Source organism: Opisthorchis viverrini (genome assembly GCF_000715545.1).
Source record: "Opisthorchis viverrini unplaced genomic scaffold opera_v5_229, whole genome shotgun sequence".
In the NCBI taxonomy this organism is placed as follows: Eukaryota; Metazoa; Platyhelminthes; class Trematoda; order Opisthorchiida; family Opisthorchiidae; genus Opisthorchis; species Opisthorchis viverrini.
The window spans coordinates 249615-266868 of record NW_008751888.1 but is presented as its reverse complement, the minus strand read 5'-3'; the positions used below and the strand labels follow the sequence as shown (position 1 = coordinate 266868).

The window sequence follows — 17254 nt, the reverse complement described above, 5'->3', positions numbered from 1 at the left end:
TGTTGAAGTATCCTAATACGGCTCGATTCGACCATGAGGGATCTCAAAGTAAACAGTTGGGGAGCTAATAACCAGTGAAGTTCCACCATAAATCAGCTGTTGCTAGAGTCATGTGTCCAACTTTTTCCACATGACCTTGGGCATGACTTACTTGCTCACGTGACCATGCATTCTTTGGCCAGCAATTTGAATGGGTTTCGTTTGGGGCCTACCACTTTTTCAGGTGATCGTCATTCTTTTTTTCACGGCCTTTACAGCACGAGAAGTTAAGCTGCCGGGTGCTGGAGCACATCGTTCAAACGAACCCGGTGATCCAAAGTAACCTGGAGAGTGAAGGGATCGATCTGGACCTGGTGAAATGTTTAATTATGGGAACACCACAAAAGCGTGCCGATGTAAGTCATCAATGCGGTTCACTGATTCATTTTTTGTTCATTCTTTACGGCACTCCAATCATCACTCACACCCTCCCCAGTGTTGAGCACCAACGCAATTCGTGGTTGTATGTGGGCTGGGATACTCATAGAGCATCCAGACCTAGACAGAAGGGCGATTGGGTTCCTCAACCAACACCTCTGGCTTAAAAGCCTGACCGCAAGGCGGAAGATGAAAATGCATTTCAATTTTTACTGAACAAGTTGCGACATGTGTTCCAACCCCCAACCTGGAGGACCAAGAGACTGTGTTTGTCAGACCTCTAACGATTGACCAGCCTGGTATGAGGGACTCTGCGAATGTCGCGCGGACACCCTCTAGTATAGCTCAATGGGTCGCCGAGGTACACAAACCGTCACACCATGGTAAGGTCTCCTCGTGACCATGGTTGTTCCTGTGGCAGAAGGATTTTTAAACAATCAAGGGACGGCGTATCCATAGCTTATCACAGCTGTTTCGAGTTCCCACTCCTAAAAACACCTAATCAGGGAATCTTGACTGAAACGAACGTTAAGAACCCCATTGAAATAGGCCGTTAGCCATAGATTCAGCCAAACGCAGGGAGCGTCAGGTTAACCTCACCTTGGAAGACGAATCGCACTGACGGTGCACGCTTCTCTGTCCTCTTCCATTCCATTTTTGCAAGCCTTACGTTTCCGCTTTTTACACGGGTGTGTGCATCCGGCCGCTTTGTAACTGGCTATTCCGACAGTTGTAGCCCACGGCACATCAGCGTGAAGAAGAAATTGGATGTTTTCCTTGACTGTGGTGAAGCGCGTGTGATCTGCCATCTAGCCGTGTGTATCATCACTTTGTGTTTCACTGAGGAAGGCCGGTATCCCGATCAGCTTCCCCTTAGTACTTGAAGGTCACCCAGAAATGATGCGCACTTAATCTCCTTAACTGTTTACGCAGTTTCCAATCGTCCCCATAGCTGATTAAATTCGAAGTGAAGAGGTCAACGAAAAATCCGGTTCATCAGTCGTAGTGTTTTTTTTAAAAAAACCTCAGCTTCAAGTAGTTTTGATGAAATTGCATGGACTATGTGAGTGAGTCGATAAGACAAGAAGTCGTGACAATACAGAAATGGCTTGACCCATTGCTCTAGTACGACCCTTCTCCAGCTCCCAGATGATTATTTGACCTCGTGATCTACGATGTCACAACACTGATCATCATCATCATTGTCAGCTACAATAACCGCGTAGTCGCCGTACAGTGTTTATAGCTGCCACAGTTTCGTTCACCGATGATTTGGGGGTAGGGGGTAGGTAGCTGCGCATTGCAGGCGGGAGCTGATAAATTGGTGCACAAATCCTGCACTGTCAGTGAGCTGTCTAGTGCGCGCCTGGGAGGGGAGCTATGCACTGAAGGCGACAGCTCGGATGCATGAGCGCCACTTGGGGCGCGACTGGGCCATGACTTACAGTCTCTCCAACCATTTATGTAGACCGTCTCGGGGTCCACATCGTGGAGGACAGCATGAACGCCATTAAGGGCACGACTGAGCCGTCTGACAATGTCTCCAACCATTGATGTGGCCCGTCTCGGGGTCCCCATCCAGGAAGACGGCAGTGACCAGCGCGGCTGAGTTTGCTGGTAATGGCCTTCATACTTCGCTGCCAAGGCATTGTTTGACCGCCTCTGGCTCTCTTCCACCCTTCACGTGCTTGTGCGAAAAGAGCCCTTCGAGGGACTCGGTCTAAAGGACAAGAAGGTGGCAACATCGTACGGTCTATTTGACCATTACACTTCTAGCGGTCTGACACTATTTCAGCCCTTGTAATTCGCTTATGCACCAAAGTAGTTCAACGACGGAACGACTTTTTTGCGATGCAGTGCGAAAAGTTTGACCCTCATTCAGCTGTTTTCAGACGGCTGATCTTGGCTGAATACACCTCCACCCCGAGTGTTATTCTAACGGTGTGCGACGCTACCAAAGTCTTTCTTTTGTGCGTGACACTACGACTTCTGCTTAGTTTATCGAAATCTCCCGGGATCTGTTGTAAAACGAGGGGGATGTTGACTGCATCAATCCTATTAGAGAAAATGATTACTATTGGAGCGCTAGTTTTGAGTTTGATTATCAATATTCAATCATTTTTCAGTGTTCCTCGTTTCCCCTTACCCCACTTTCCACAGGAATCCTCGATTGAAAAACCGTATTTGTATGAAGTGAGTCACTTACATAGCTCCTGTTTCTACGCGTTGTACGCAACATCTCAGCAATGAAGTAAACTTTCCGAATCCCGTCCTATTCAGGATGGAAGCGGTCTCTACTCTCTGTGGATTTCGGGCAGTTATCCCTTTACCGTTTTCCATTCTTTGAGGAAAATCCCTTTTTTGAACCGAGCGCAGTGATCTCATACCGATCAAATACAAAGATCATCCTAGCACTCGAAGGGATCCGGTTCTAGATTGCTGGCTGTTGCGATCATCTACGCTATGGAGTCTTCTCGATTCAATGTTATTGTCCGATAATCCCTTCAAACTGCGGATACTTTCCAACCCTGTTTCACCCAGGTGTAGTCGACTGATTTTCCGTGGTGTACAACACTACCTCTTCAAGTTGATTGAATCTTCAGCTAATCGATTACGTCATACTACTTCTTGTGTTGGTCTTTGGCACTTTGGTTTGCAAACACATTCGAAACCTTGATCTCGTTTGTTCGGTACACTGTTCCCAGTATTTTTATTCGGACCACAGCGCCAGTACTTTACTCATACGGTTTGATGAGACCTTAGCTTACCGCTTTGAGATGGACCAAGTAGTTAGAGCGCGAATTTACTGACTGGAAGGTCCGTGGTTCTAACCCGACCTCTGCCTCTCGACTTCCCCTGTCTAGGCTTGGGCGACCTGGCAGTATCCCAGCTCTCGTGCCTCCGTGTCGCATGGCAGCTAGGTACTGAAATGGTGCTACAGCTGAAAGATTAGTTATTATTTCTTATATCGAGCACTTCAGTTCTCGAACCAGAGTTTCCACGAATAGGTTGCGATGAGATGGGTGTTTTGTGCTATTTCACGACAAAATTACACCGGGTAGGCCTCTAGTTCACTTCAGTTCCAGAGTCGCGCACTCAAACACCAGAGGCTGGTGAAATGGGTTGCGAATGGCCACACATTTGACGCAACCAGTTCACCGCCGTCGAATCCGAGCAACTGTGCTTCGAGGGTGATGGTCTTAATCGGTGTTTGTCACTCGCCTCCGACCATCTGTCAGTGTCACTACCCCTTAGTTCGTCCTGTTCGCATGCTCCAGGATAACAAGTTTATAGCAGGTCAGATCTTTCAAACTTCTGTTTGAAGCCACAAATTGAACACTTGTAGGCCGTGATCAACTTGTGTCAAGTTTGCAGAAGCCTACCTGACTCTCAGCTTCCCTCATCCATTCATTGAGACTTGGCAGCTAAAAAAGTGGCTCAGCTGTAACACCCTCTTTGTGCCTAGCTGCCATACCACCCAAAGGCAGCACGAGGGTTGGGATACTGCCAGGTTGCCCAATCCTAGACAAAGGAACTCGAGAGGCAGATGTCGGGTTCGAACCACGGACCTTCCGTTCAGTAAATTCAGTTCCGCCATAATTCCGTTTGCAGGTGTGAATCTCATGCCAAATCTTGCGGTCGAATTGGTTGGTTTATTCAAAAGAAATTATCATTTTGAGAGGCGAGATGGCTCAAGTGATTAGAGCGCGAATTGACTGACCGGAAGGTCCGTGGTTCGAACCCGACCTCTGCCTCTCGACTTCCCCTGTCTAGGCTTGGACAGCCTGGCAGTATCCCAGTCCTCGTGCCTCCTTCGTGTGGCATGGCAACTAGACATCAAAAGAGTACTGAACGAAGATGAAAGTTCTATCCGAGCACTTGGACGAGAGCTTGCCGTAAACTCGTATGGCTCCATAGGATCTGATGTATGTCACCTTCAGGAATGATGACAATTTAGATAGGATGCCTTTAATCGACAGATGCCGCCATGACGTTATAGTTGACGGCGTCGAACGTATCCTTCAGATTAGAAAAAACGACAGTTGTTGGTAATGTGACCAATATCCTGACACTTTCTTAAGGCCGTACATAATCACGCGGTCGTATTAGGGGATTATTGTCGCTGCGATTAATCTCACGACTAATACTACTGCTGTTCTTTCCTGCTCAATTTCACCAACTCAACCACTGATGCACAGATTCTTAGCAATCATGCTAACGGTATGGACGTGGATAAATGGGACTATCTCCTCCGAGATTGTCTCCACGCCGGCCTAGGCCATGGGTCGGCCACCATCGACTTGGAACGATTCATGCACTTTTGTCGTCCAGCTCCCCATCCACGTGCAGAATATGATGACGTCATGTTCGGGACCCGCACAGTCGCTGATGACCCAGACAAACCTAGCTACAGTTGGCATCTGTCGTTTCGTGATACAGAATTGGAGAACGTCCTGCGAACTTTTGGGTTACGACAGCACCTTCACCAGAAACTGTATCAACATAAAACCGCTTCTGCGATCAGCGTGAGTTTGTCTTGAGTAGTTTTTTCGCAGGTCATATGATGACTGTGCTCTACAGATGAACGGTGTGATTTGATTTAATGCGTGTTTCACATACAGCCCTAGAACGTATAAGGTTCAGTAAGTACTGGTCGTTCAACAGGATGAAATGTCACGGTGAAATTGATATCAAATGTTTAGGGGATGTCACTGCAATCAAACATTTTTCTAGGATTTGACTACAAGTGATCGTAGAGTTGTTTCTCGAGTTGGACAGTTTTACTGTAGTCATTTCGTCACCAATCCAGGTGATATCATCGATGTGTGGTTGGGTTGCGGTGTCGGTGTTGACCAGTGTTACGGTTGTGTCCAAATGGGTTCTCCTGACCATGCGGCTGGCCGTAAAAAGCTGTGTGAGGCATACATTCGTCTGCCAGTGTAACCTAGAAAGCGTGAGTGATTCGTCTGTTTTCGGGAGAGTTCCTTCCTAGGACCATCTGGCGTACCTCAGCATTACTAAGCCGATGTTCCAACCGGACCCGACCAATGCTCCGGAGACACCGATGGTCCTCTGTGCGTACGTCTCTTATCCACAAAGCAGTGTGGACCTCACTACCGCAGTGTAAACACTACCTTGGCAGGCAAAATGACGTCATGTCAGCGCTATGACCGTCCAAGGTTGGCAAAAACTCCCTTTGTCTGCCAGATTCGAGAGATAACCTCGTATCCTACCAGTCCACCGAAACTTATACAGCTGCTCACATAGATCACTTCGTCCACAAGTCTGAGGGTTGGTTTTGATCCAATCCAGCCTTGTCAATAAATATCAAATGACTAAATGGTTCGGCTGCAACATCCTCTCGCTACCCTATTTCTTTCCTTCCAATAAATCGATATAGTCTTACGCCAGTGATGCACCAGTATCGTCATCCGGTAATGCTGTCAGTGATAAGGGTAATCCCGTGGGAGCTATTCTGATTTGTCACTATAATTGCCCATGGAATTTGAAGTAGGTAGCCATGTAGAGATTCAAAAGTTTGCGCATGCTTTATATGGTTTTGTTGTTCCTGTTCAGTTAGATCGACTCTAACTACTAACTTCCTTATGGTCATCAGTTGTATGATCATTACAACCGAATTTCGCAGCCGAAGGAAGTCAGTTAGTCCATCCAATAAACTGTAACGGATTTGACAACCAGTCCACTGAACCGGACTTGGCGGAAGTAATGCCAAAAGGAGGTGAGAATCGTCGATTACCCCAGCTGAGTTACCTATCCTTTATCTTGTTCTAAACTTGCCGGGAACTTATCTGCAGCCAACTGTTGACTTCAAAACGTGGTATGAACCGTGTGGTTATAAGTCCTCAACTAGGGAGGCACGTCATCATGTCTAACGGCACAAGTCTGTGCTCTGTACATATTGGCCTTCATTTATTCTATCCGTCTTGAATCAAATATGCGAGGAATCTAGCTTTTGAAAGGTTTATCAGTACCTCGCTCGTGCGATCACTACCTTATCTTTCTAATTAAAAGCCAGGGATCGTTAAATCCACTGAGGGAGAAGAAATGTGGAAATAAGTGCGATAAGGACGAAGCAGAAAAGAATGGCAGACTGAGTTGCGCAATCTTTTCTTCTTTTCGCTCCAGTGCATGGTGCTGGACATGTTGGAATTTATCGAACCAGTGCTACAATTCCGTTCCCTCAGCCTCAAGGCTCTTGAAGGCAATGATTCGGGTGATCTGGTCAGGTTTTTGCAATTACACGACCACATCCTGTGGGACGTGTACAATCGAAGTTTTCACACGCCCACCGGACCTGCCAGTGAAAGCCTCGAGCAGGCCAGGAGCCTCGTCGATCGCATCCTACGACGACAGCTGTATTCCTACGTGGACAGTGTTTTCGAAGTACATAGCAGGGAGTCCAAGACGCCGTCTCGCAGGAGTTCCGTCTCCGAACACCATCACGCATCCACACTTCGGTCTGGAATGGGAATTCGTGAACCGTTGATAAGTGAACCACTGCCTCCGGACTGCAGAATCGTTGGACGTCTTTCATTTGACCAGGTGAGTCTGGACGAACTGTTTTGTTAGTGACATTCTCTCGTCTGCTGTCAGCACATGTCAGTTCGTCGTCCTAAGTCTCGAAGAAACAACTAAATCTCATAGAGAATGCTGACTTCAAACGGAACTATGTCACGGAACAAACACTAAAACGGAATTTGACCCAACACCCGTCCAACCAACCTCATTGGTTATTGGTTAGTCCGATCGAACGCTGATTGGTAGGGTGTTTTTCCTCAGCGGGCTTTTACGTAAAATCCCCCTTGTCCTAGTGCCTTCTCCATTTCTGTTATGAGGCTTTATTCGAATAGATTGACATGGCAGTGAAGCAGCACTCTTCTCTTCACTTTCAATGATGATTGACCGACAGTTCGAAAAACACGGATGTTTTTTTTCGGAAAGAAAAAAGCAGAGCACATCCAGGGTCACCCGTGTAGCTTACGTCCTTTGATGGACCGACCACATGAGTTGGAAGCGCTTCAACACAAGACGGAATAATCTGCGCTGGACTAGAACTCCTCCGAATGCTCACAGCCCATCTTCAGCTAGTTGAGCAAACTAGCAGACAACGTGCAGTTAGTTGATCTCGGAGAGATCTTTTTGGGTCAAAGCCAGTTCTCCGTGTTGGACGTGGATTTTTCACAATCTCCTTTCGTTATTCACAAACTACGGACTACTTACACTTTCTTCGCCCATCAACTTCACAATATGTTCGTAGCTGGGCGGTTAACCGTCCCCTCTGTAGTACCGGTCTTTTTCCTCAGCTTAGTTCTCGGTCTGAGCCTCCCAAGCTAGCTTTCACGTCACACCAAAGGTGCAAAAGGTCTATTAATGCCCAAAACGAAGTCAGGAACAGTTGTACAGTGCTTCGTATATATAGTGTAGGCGGTTATAACTTTCTGGAATTTCTGACGCGTTCTGGATGCGCCATTGGCAACCGGCATTTGGCCAATACTGGGTCATGATTGGCTGTTGGGTCAAGATTCTCGACCCATCAGGTCTCGTCTTGATGCCGGACCGGCAAGCGTCCCGAATTCTTGGCCAGTCTCGTGCGGGCTAGGCTTATCGGCCGTAGCAGCGCCTGAAGACGTGCGGCATAGCGGGAACCGTGTGGACTCCTGCCTAACACCCCACTCCCCGAAATCGAATCAACACAGGTGACAAGACCGTGACGTGTAGCGAGTTCCATTGTCTTGATATTTTCCTCAACTGTTGTTTTTCGGTGGTTGGGACCTTGTTCACGCCTGTGTTGTTTTGTCCAGCGTCGTCAGACGTTCTTGTAGGAATTCCACCACACTGGTTCGTGTGACTGGCATTCCGACCAGGTATCTTGAAACAGGGTGAACATGATTGTGCTGTCATGCTTTACCACTGCCTTGTGTTTCAAACTGGACTAAACTTATCAGACCAGTTTCCGGTCACCTCACACTTTTCGGTGACTGAATCGAATTCAGAATAACACAACGTTTTGTTTTTGACTTCATTTCATGGCGATTTTCTGGAAGTTACCATCACGTGGCAAGTGGCGATCAAAGATTGTACGGAACCTTGTAGTAGGTCAAGTAAGCTTCCCACTCGCTGAGATTTTTCTGGTCAGTCTCAGGTGTGAGTTTCAGATAGCTCAATGATTAAAGCTGCCCTGGTTCATGGTTTGAACTTAAGCTTGTGAATCGGTCTCTTGTGGACGGGGAAGTTTTCAACCCTTCGTGCTACCTCCTGGATGAGCACCAAGAAGCATCTGGTGTCGTTTTTTCAAGCCTCTTAGCACTCAAACCACGTGTTTGTAGGATTTGGACTTTTCACATGGATTTCTGTGAATTCGTAGGTCGTGAACCTCAAAGTCTGTCGTCAACATTCACTATTGTTCAGGCGTGGGAGGTTCACCCGCCGCTACCTCGCATGAATGGCCAGCGGATCCTGTAGTTTGTGGACATTTCTGCTGTGTTGCAGATTATGCCTAACTGATGGAAACTGATATAAGATGGCGCTCAATTTTTTCTTAGCTTAGCCTTTAGGATGTAGAGGTGTTTCAACAATGAAGAGATCTTTCGGGGTTTTCGGGCGTGTGTCACCTGATATTGTGATACTTCGAATGGGACCGGTAGCTTTGTGCTGGTAACTGAACGCACACGTTCTGTAGTCTTGAAATGGATACCCTTCCCTAAAACGGAACGCTTAATAAAATCCTTTGTAGTACTCAGTTTCTCACATCAGGCACTAATTAAAAGAATACATTCTCTACTCAGAAACTACCGATACGAATTGTCTTGTGTTCTCGGTCTGGTCAAGTTTTAATAAAGGAATTCGTTTATGTGTTCTTGCCTCACTCCAATTAGAGGTTCCCCGTAGTACCTTCCAGTTGTATTCTCACTTCCACAATGAAACAGGTGAGTCGTACCGTGTTATCACTCCCCGTTGTGCACGTTTGAGTTCCTAGTTTTTTCAACTTAGTACATCGTGAATCTGGAGAGGGAATGACTCCGTTTTCCCGGTCAGCAATTATTCAAACGGATGCGCTCTGTCGCATGCGTATCCTTCTGCTATCTCTGGCTATGACCGAGCACTCTGTCGTAGGGAAGTGTTTGGACCTCAAACTGCTCCAACATACTGCACATTCGACCTGCACGACGCACTTTGCGATCAGTCATTGCACTGGGATGTTCACCACCCTGCTCTGCGCCCTGTTCATACCCTGCTATGCGTAAATCGTTAAAAAAAGCGTTCAGCTGTAGCACCCTTTCGGCGCCTAACTGCCACGCATAGGAGGCGCGAGGGCTGGGATACTGTCAGGTTGCCCAAGTCTAGCTAGGGGATGTCGAGAGGCAGAGGTCGGATTCGAACCACGGACCTTCCGGTCAGTAAATTCGCGCTCAAACCACTTAAGTCATCTCGCCCCCAAATCGTTATCAGGCCCAACCCGGAATGAGGGTGCCACATGTATTTATCCATCGGGTCCCTTTCACTACTCACAACCGTTGGAAAGATGACGATGGACTTCTCACAATTCGATAACACTTTTAAGAGCTTTGAATGGATCAGCAAGCGGTTTCTTGATAAGCTTCGTAAACGTATGCGAATAAATGTTTTACTACTTATAAGTAGTTAGATCGCTAGCGAAGCCGAGGTGTCAAAATTATCAGCTATTTTTTCCGCACATAACGGTGCCTAAAATGCCTTTGTCACCACCGTTATATGAACTCTTGTTCCCATATGGGGCTGGCATTTGGGGCATTCTAGTAACTTCTGTGTTGTTCCTTTCCACCGCGCCAGCCTCAGTTTCTTTGTTTGAGATTTTAAAAGAGCCCGCCCTGTATTTACGGTGGAACGTTTCGTGAACGATGGTCTCTAGCCGATTCACATTCGCAATTGGAGGTCCTGTACGATGCAAGCATGATTTTGTACCCTGGTTGCAACATGAGGTCGGTCCTCTAGAATTTACCGGCTCGGTGCAGCTTATCCTATGTTCCCGTCCTTAGCCAACCGTTCTCTGTTTGTACAGCTTCCAAATCTGCGGAAATTGCTACTCACCCCCGCTGCCAGCGACGGGGTTCGTAAGCTACGTGAAGACCAAAATACCCGATACTGTCTTCGGCCGCAGTAAGCCACGTCTCCAGTTGTCCACTGTGATGAATACACTACTCCCAACATTATATACGAGTCAAGGCTTCGGCACTACTGGATGGTTCACGCGGACTAGATGCCTAAACGATGAGAGACGCTGTTATGTATCTGAACGGATACGAGCAACGACTATACGCGACTTGGGAACGAGTGCACAAATCCCAAGATATGAGGCGAGCGCAGAGAGGAGGACAAGATCTTCAGAGAAGAGCTTTTACTGCCTCAACCAAAGGCGAAGTACACTGGGAGCACCGTCGAATGTATGTACTTTGGGCGACCTTGGACAACAATAAATTCCTTAGTGCACACAAAGTCCAACTGGCCAATAGGAGAAAAGCGCGGTCTATTCGGATTAGGGGCGCAACATGGCGAAAAGGGTGCGAAATTCAAAAGTTCAAATTTTCAGAAAATAAAATTGACCATAACTCGGAAAGCGAATGGTTCTGGGGGATACGGATATCCCCAACAACTCCCCTTGGGGAAAAATGTCAGTAACGGGCCTTTTTGGGGTCAATCTGAAAATGAGTAGTTTGACATCAGCGGCGATCTGTCCATCTTTGGGGAAGATTTGGTTCCCTGGCTAATGCGTTCCGTATCACCCGCGGCTCGGTTTTTCTGGCATCATCATAAACATTTTTTCGTGGCCTCGTGGGAAATTCCGTAATATATAATACACAATCGTAACAGTTTTCCTTTGTTCCCATTAGAAGATGTCTTAAACAACCTTTGGATACATCATAGTGGCGGAACAGAAGAGTAACGAGCGACATACGAGTTGTAATATCGTCTCCAGTGCACACAACGCACATCGGCAAAGCGTGTGGTCACTCGAACGTCTCAACGACCTGCAGCAGCAGGTTGAGTCGTTCTCTGTAGAACTCATCTTTAACGGTTGGGTTTGATACAGGTGATGACGTTCTTCTACGTCATTAACTCTCAGGTTTGTGGGATGTGTCTAATGCGAACCACTGATTGTCTGGAATATGCTAGTGTCTCGACAAAGAATGCTTCTTTGGCACGACCACTCAGTGTAAAGGCAACACCTTGGAGGTCTAAATTATCTACCAAAACGCCAGAGTACTGCTAGTAAGATGGGTCTGTTTTGGATTAGTCTGGTGCCGGCAATCGCGTTTCGGTACGGTACAGTGACTGATGTGGTTGGGAAGACCGCAAATATCTCCAGAACTTAGAAGAATTTGCTTCTTTTTTGTTTGTAACCGCAGCTTAAATTCTGGTCACTTTGTTCGCTAGGCCAGTAGGAGGTGCGTTGCTTCCCGGGGACATTCTAGTGTGTGCGAACTGCTGGTGACAGACAGTCTCTTTGAACCATCTCAGAGGATTTCTTTTGAGTTGCGTCCTCACTGCCAACGAGGGTGTGTCTTTGACCTTTGCGCGCCCAAGTACAAGGTAGTATGGAACGAGCAGAGAAAATTCCGACAGTGGTCCTTCTTGACGAATCCGCCACGTCTGAGTCCTGTTCTCGCTCTCGTTTGTTCGGAATCTGGGTATGATCGTATTGTTCGAATGGACAACCAATAGACCGACAACCAGGTCATGGTGCTTGACGCTTACGTTCTCCTTTTCAGTTAAGCGGGTACACTGCTGCTGGAAGGTGGTGAAATGGGCCTCCTCAGAAAAAGGTGTATGGTATGAGACCTTTATGCTTTCGTTCTGGAAGTAGGGCAGCCGTGGGAGGTTCTTGAATCAACTCAATCAAATACGATGTTGTTTGAATATTATGTTACAAAAGTGTTAATACGGTGTCAAGTTGGATCGTATATCGCCCGGGAAAGCGACAGTTTGTGGTTCCCACTGAAATCTATCTATTGGAAAAGGTCTGTAAGAGGTTCCACGCCAAAGTGAACATGGAAAATACAAGTACGCTGCTCGTGTGAATGGTATGGCTGAATTCTTGGAGTGATCAGACCCTGAAGAACGTACTTCACTCAAACCACTGTGTTACGCCCCGAAACGAGGATAGAAAAAGGATCAGACGCTAGTTGCCCGTCCCAATTGTCGATGCGCAGTTTGACATCGCTCTTCAAATAGCATACTGGATGTAGTTCAGTTGCCCATGGCAGTAGTTCACAGGTATTCCGTACTCTAACGGATGGTACTCAGCCGAGCGTTTCGTAACATTTTGCCAAGCAAGACCTCAGTGTCCACCTAGATCTTGCTATTACTCGTTCAGCGAAGTCTGACTTCTCACATTGATTCGCATTGTACCGTTGTCACCTGACAAGCAATAGCTTACGTTGCACTTTGATGCCTTTGTCCCATATGTTCCTCCCTTTTTCGGAAGCATGCTGATCACTTTGCAAGCCGTCATATTGTTCTTGCATGCTAGTCACCCCTGTTTTGATAGGACCGATCGGGATCGAAAACAGTCTTACCGTCAACTCATCGTCGTTTTACATTAGGATGTCTATTATTTCCGACTGGCCGTCCGTCATTCATCCACCAGTGTTGCTTTGGAGGTGAATGCAATGTATTCCACTATGGTTCTACTACTGATTTCGGATTGAAGTAGCCCATCACCCTTTTCACGACTTTGCGCTGTTTTGTCTGTTTGGAAAACTAGCCAGCCAAAACTATGGAACATGAGTGCAATTCATCCCCGTCTGCGCGTGCTTTCAGAACGAATTTCCTCCTACATTTCTTGTCGCTTTGTTTTAGCACGAGGCACAGTTCAGTACACACGACAAGCATACACGGTGACGCAACGAAAAAATATTTAGAGACAGGCTTGCTTACTCAGTCCGGAGCATGGTTAACATAGGGCCCAATCATTCCGTTATGGGTGGCCGGCTCGAGGTCAGTAGGCTTCATGTACTTCGGGCTGATTAGCTACAAGTAGTGTTCAGGGGAGTAAAACAATATACCTAGCCCACATTCCTGCGCCATTCAGACGCTCAGTTCTCGCCGTATCCGCTGAGTAATCTAGAGCTCATCTTGACTACGCGTCAGTAAACGAATGAGTATCCTGCATAAAATCCTCAAAATTCTGTCTACCTTTTTTCAACCATGTGAAAAAAAACTGGTGGTTTGCCTGACAGAAGCTCTTCATGCTGTACACAATTGAGGAAGACATCTTCAGAATGTAGGGTCTCCATAATTATTCCAGTTTTCAATAACGTCTCGCGAATTCCAAGTGCTTTCTGGTCTAACCATGAATGGGTTGACTGCATGCACTATCGGTGTTTTCAACGCATCAGACAGTATGGATCGGACTGTTGCAATTTTCCCTTGACAAACGAAGCGACCTCATGCAGGCGCCATAGGTTTTGGAGGTTTGCAAAAGGTGCTCTGGCCTCCCGAATTTTAGTCTCGGTTGAACAAACACATTGTTTCGAAGTAGAGAACACTCTTTTCCCTCTGCTGTATGTGCGGTTGCTTTCATTACGGAAACCCAAAGTTTAACCTAAATTCACAATACCATATAATAATAGTGAACGTCTGCCAGCCGAAGGAAGCACGAAGTCTGAGGTACTCCCAGGTTACACAAGCCTAGACAGAAGCAGTCGGGTTGGTTTCGAGCCACGGACTTTGCTGTTAGTAAGTCCAGTAGTTATCAGTCAACCCCGCAATGTCGACATTACCTCGATCGGTGATGGAACGCTCGCAATCCAAGTGCCATGCTTAGTGAACAGACTAAGAACTGGGCAACGCAACCACGCTATCCCTACTCCTCTTTAGTCCACAACTTACACATTGTTTCCGAGTTCGATTAAGCCATTGTATGAGGTGTCGCTCAACAAATAGGGCGATTCATGCTTAATCTCCTGCTGGTGGAAAAACTGGTGACTTTCGTTTGATTGCTCCTGCTTTGTGTCTAACAGCTGAATCCACTTCCGATCAATACTCATGTTTTTTTTGCTCTGGAAAACTAACACAGCCACTGGATACGGCCGGTGCGATTTTGGAGGAAGTGTTTGCTCGTCTTCCGGAAAATTCCCCCATAAAGGACAAACGGGAGCTACTGATTGAAAAGGCCAGTTTCAGTTCGAACAGTACTCCACACGCCCCAGAGTTCTATTTTTACACCAGAACAGGAAAGACGTTTATCTACGATGAACCGGTAAGTCACCCAGCACGTTCACACTACGTTAGAATGACTGCGGCGTAACCGATACCTACTAGTGTAACGGTGATACTACTGATGGGGGAAGCATGCGAGTAGTATGTTTCCTTGTAAATTCGCTTTGCGTCTTCTTGAAATGGGGATCGGTTGCGGAATTTCCGGAGTCGCTTTGTATCATTTGCTTGAATTTGGGCAACAGTTAATGAATATTCAGGAAGACGCGTTCAGTTTTTTGTAAATAAAATGCATATGAGAGTTTTGCTCCCCTGTCCAATAGTCTGTAACTGCCCGACCTAAAGCTGCCACCTTGACGTGGTGGTCGGGCTTCAGTGCTGCAACGATCCTGCGGGCTACACTGGCTGGAACTTCGTTCCACAAGGTGCAACCATGCCAGGAAGGCCAAAGGGGAGCAGCCAGACCAAGAGCAGCGAGACCTAGCGGACTTCATGGATGCAATTAGTTTTTTTATGGATTCTCTCTGGCAGGTCAACTTCTCTACGGGTTGGACCGCCCAGATTTTGTCGGAGCAACCGGCACCGAACTGTCGTTGGTGTGTACCGTTCACATCGTCTCGTACCCATGTGAATTTTGTCGGAGCAACCGGCACCGAGCTGTCGTTGGTGGGTACCGTTCACATCGTCTCGTACCCATGTGACCGTCTCTCCGTGGCATTTGAACTGCCACAGACTAATTAGTTGGCATCTAAGGCAGTAGAGGCATTTCCGATAGCAAGTTGATACTTGCGTTGAAAGTCCATGCACCGAACTTCATATCGTCTTTTGACACGCTATCAGAAAGTGGCAAAGGGTATACATTGAAGTGTGGTCTATATTACCGGGCGCTTACACGCCAACCGTGGGAATCTGTCTAACAAAACGTTTTTATAAAGATTTCATACCACGGATGAAGCCATTGCTTTGGAAAGTCGTACGGTTGTTCTATGCGTGTTGGAGGCATCATCAGCACACATCTGTCGAAACTCGAGAGATTCTGACCATGGGTCTTCCACTTAGTAGTCGACTACTTTCTCATAAAGAAGGTTTAACGGTTTGGTCCAGTGTGCTTTGACGGCCGCCGAGGGGGGGGGGCGCATATCTCGTTGATATGCACTGCCACTAAAAAGCAATGTGAAACCTGCGGGTCAATAGCAATGGATGCTGTGCCTCGAAACCAATGCATGGACTAGTCCCATAGGCAATCACACAGCGTTGAAGTACGTTCGCGGTGGAACTCCGGCCACTTTTAGCCAAGGCGAACTTGTGAATCAGCAGTCTAGTGATTCGCTGAAACCGCTACTCACCTTCAGCCGCCCAGAGAATGTTACCTGGATGTAATCACAACTTAGCTGATCTCGTTAACGCATCCCCTATTCGATTAATATGGTTAATGATTATTATTTTAGTTGCGAGTCGTCCATGCTTACCGATTATATTGGAGGGGACGCGCAACCATGGAGTTGGACATTCCGCGATCGGATGTTCCTGAAGCCATTCAAGCCCTGGCAACAGCCTTTGATCTGTGGCATCGAGAGAAGGTCGGAGACCGGTATAATCGAACAATCACATAGCCTCGATTTCCAGTTCCTTCTGAATGACGAGTGATTTTGTACATACTGCTGTGGCATCCTACTGATTATCACATTTCATCCTCTTGTCTACTTCCGATTTCTCGTTGACTTCACGTATTTACGACGTCCAAGATGTTTTCATGTTCGTCGGCTACTCTACAACGTATATTAGATTTCCCCTGAAATAAAGGGTTGTTTTTTCTAGAGTGTCGGTGTGTCTGAACTTCACGAATCAAACGGGTTAACTCCGGACAGTATAGCGCCCCAAACTGCAAATCGGGACATTCTCTAAGTCTTTTGGCGTTAAACTGCTTTTACCTTTTCACTACTGTTAGCCATCTAGTAGTGTGTCCACGTAATCAAATGGGCTAAACGGCGCCAGCAATCGGATGCCAGTGTCAATTTTTTGCAAGCAATGGTCGCGCGTTAGGATGAATGAAACTGCGAATATCACGTGAGAATCAGATGGGAGACATCGCTGTTTCGTTTGTCCCAGTAGTTTTGGTCAATCGTCATTATACTGTCATCATAATCGACAGTAATGTACAAGTAGCAAACGCTTATGCTAAAATGCATTAAAACACAAGGAGTGTACTGCCAAATAGAAAAAGGGAAAGATAAGAAAGTCCCATAGCTGTAAGGAAGTTGGTCGATGGCAAGATGTCTGTATGTTCGAGCAGCAGCGGGATAAGTATATCTGGGCACCATATCGGATTAAGGCACCCAAATTGCTTTGCGAAATTCATCTCATAAGACTCGAGGACAAAACGACAGATGAACTATAGCTAGGTGGTCGGGCTAGAAAGTAGTAGCATGAACGCTGTTGAGATCGGTCAAATGCCATCCATGTCTTGCAGGGTTTTTAACCGCGTGCCAGTGGAAATCTGTGGACTCTAGTCAAGAAGGTGCGATCCCACAGCACCCAGCTCACTCCTGATCGTTATGTTTTTGCGTGGCCCGTCCTCGAATCTTGCCAGTATCGATGAGAAGTAAAACGCGTCTTTGCT

At 46.9% G+C, this 17254-nt stretch overlaps 2 protein-coding genes across 2 annotated transcripts in view; one reads left to right on the top strand and one right to left on the bottom strand.

Moving 5' to 3' along the window:
- Positions 1-1995, bottom strand: part of T265_08690 (hypothetical protein) — a gene marked incomplete at both ends in the record, with an annotated part of 7589 nt that extends 5594 nt beyond the window's left edge. Inside the window, one exon of the mRNA XM_009174564.1 lies at positions 1637-1995. Coding sequence (XP_009172828.1) covers positions 1637-1995 — 359 coding nt within the window. The remainder of the gene's footprint in view (positions 1-1636) is intronic.
- The window catches only part of T265_08691 (hypothetical protein), a gene marked incomplete at both ends in the record, with an annotated part of 21084 nt that extends 4052 nt beyond the window's left edge, over positions 1-17032 (top strand). Inside the window, 7 exons of the mRNA XM_009174565.1 lie at positions 258-395; positions 2578-2610; positions 4617-4943; positions 6565-6981; positions 14495-14677; positions 16083-16214; positions 16853-17032. Of these exons, the coding sequence (XP_009172829.1) occupies positions 258-395; positions 2578-2610; positions 4617-4943; positions 6565-6981; positions 14495-14677; positions 16083-16214; positions 16853-17032 (1410 nt within the window). The remainder of the gene's footprint in view (positions 1-257; positions 396-2577; positions 2611-4616; positions 4944-6564; positions 6982-14494; positions 14678-16082; positions 16215-16852) is intronic.
- Positions 17033-17254: the final 222 nt, after the last annotated feature.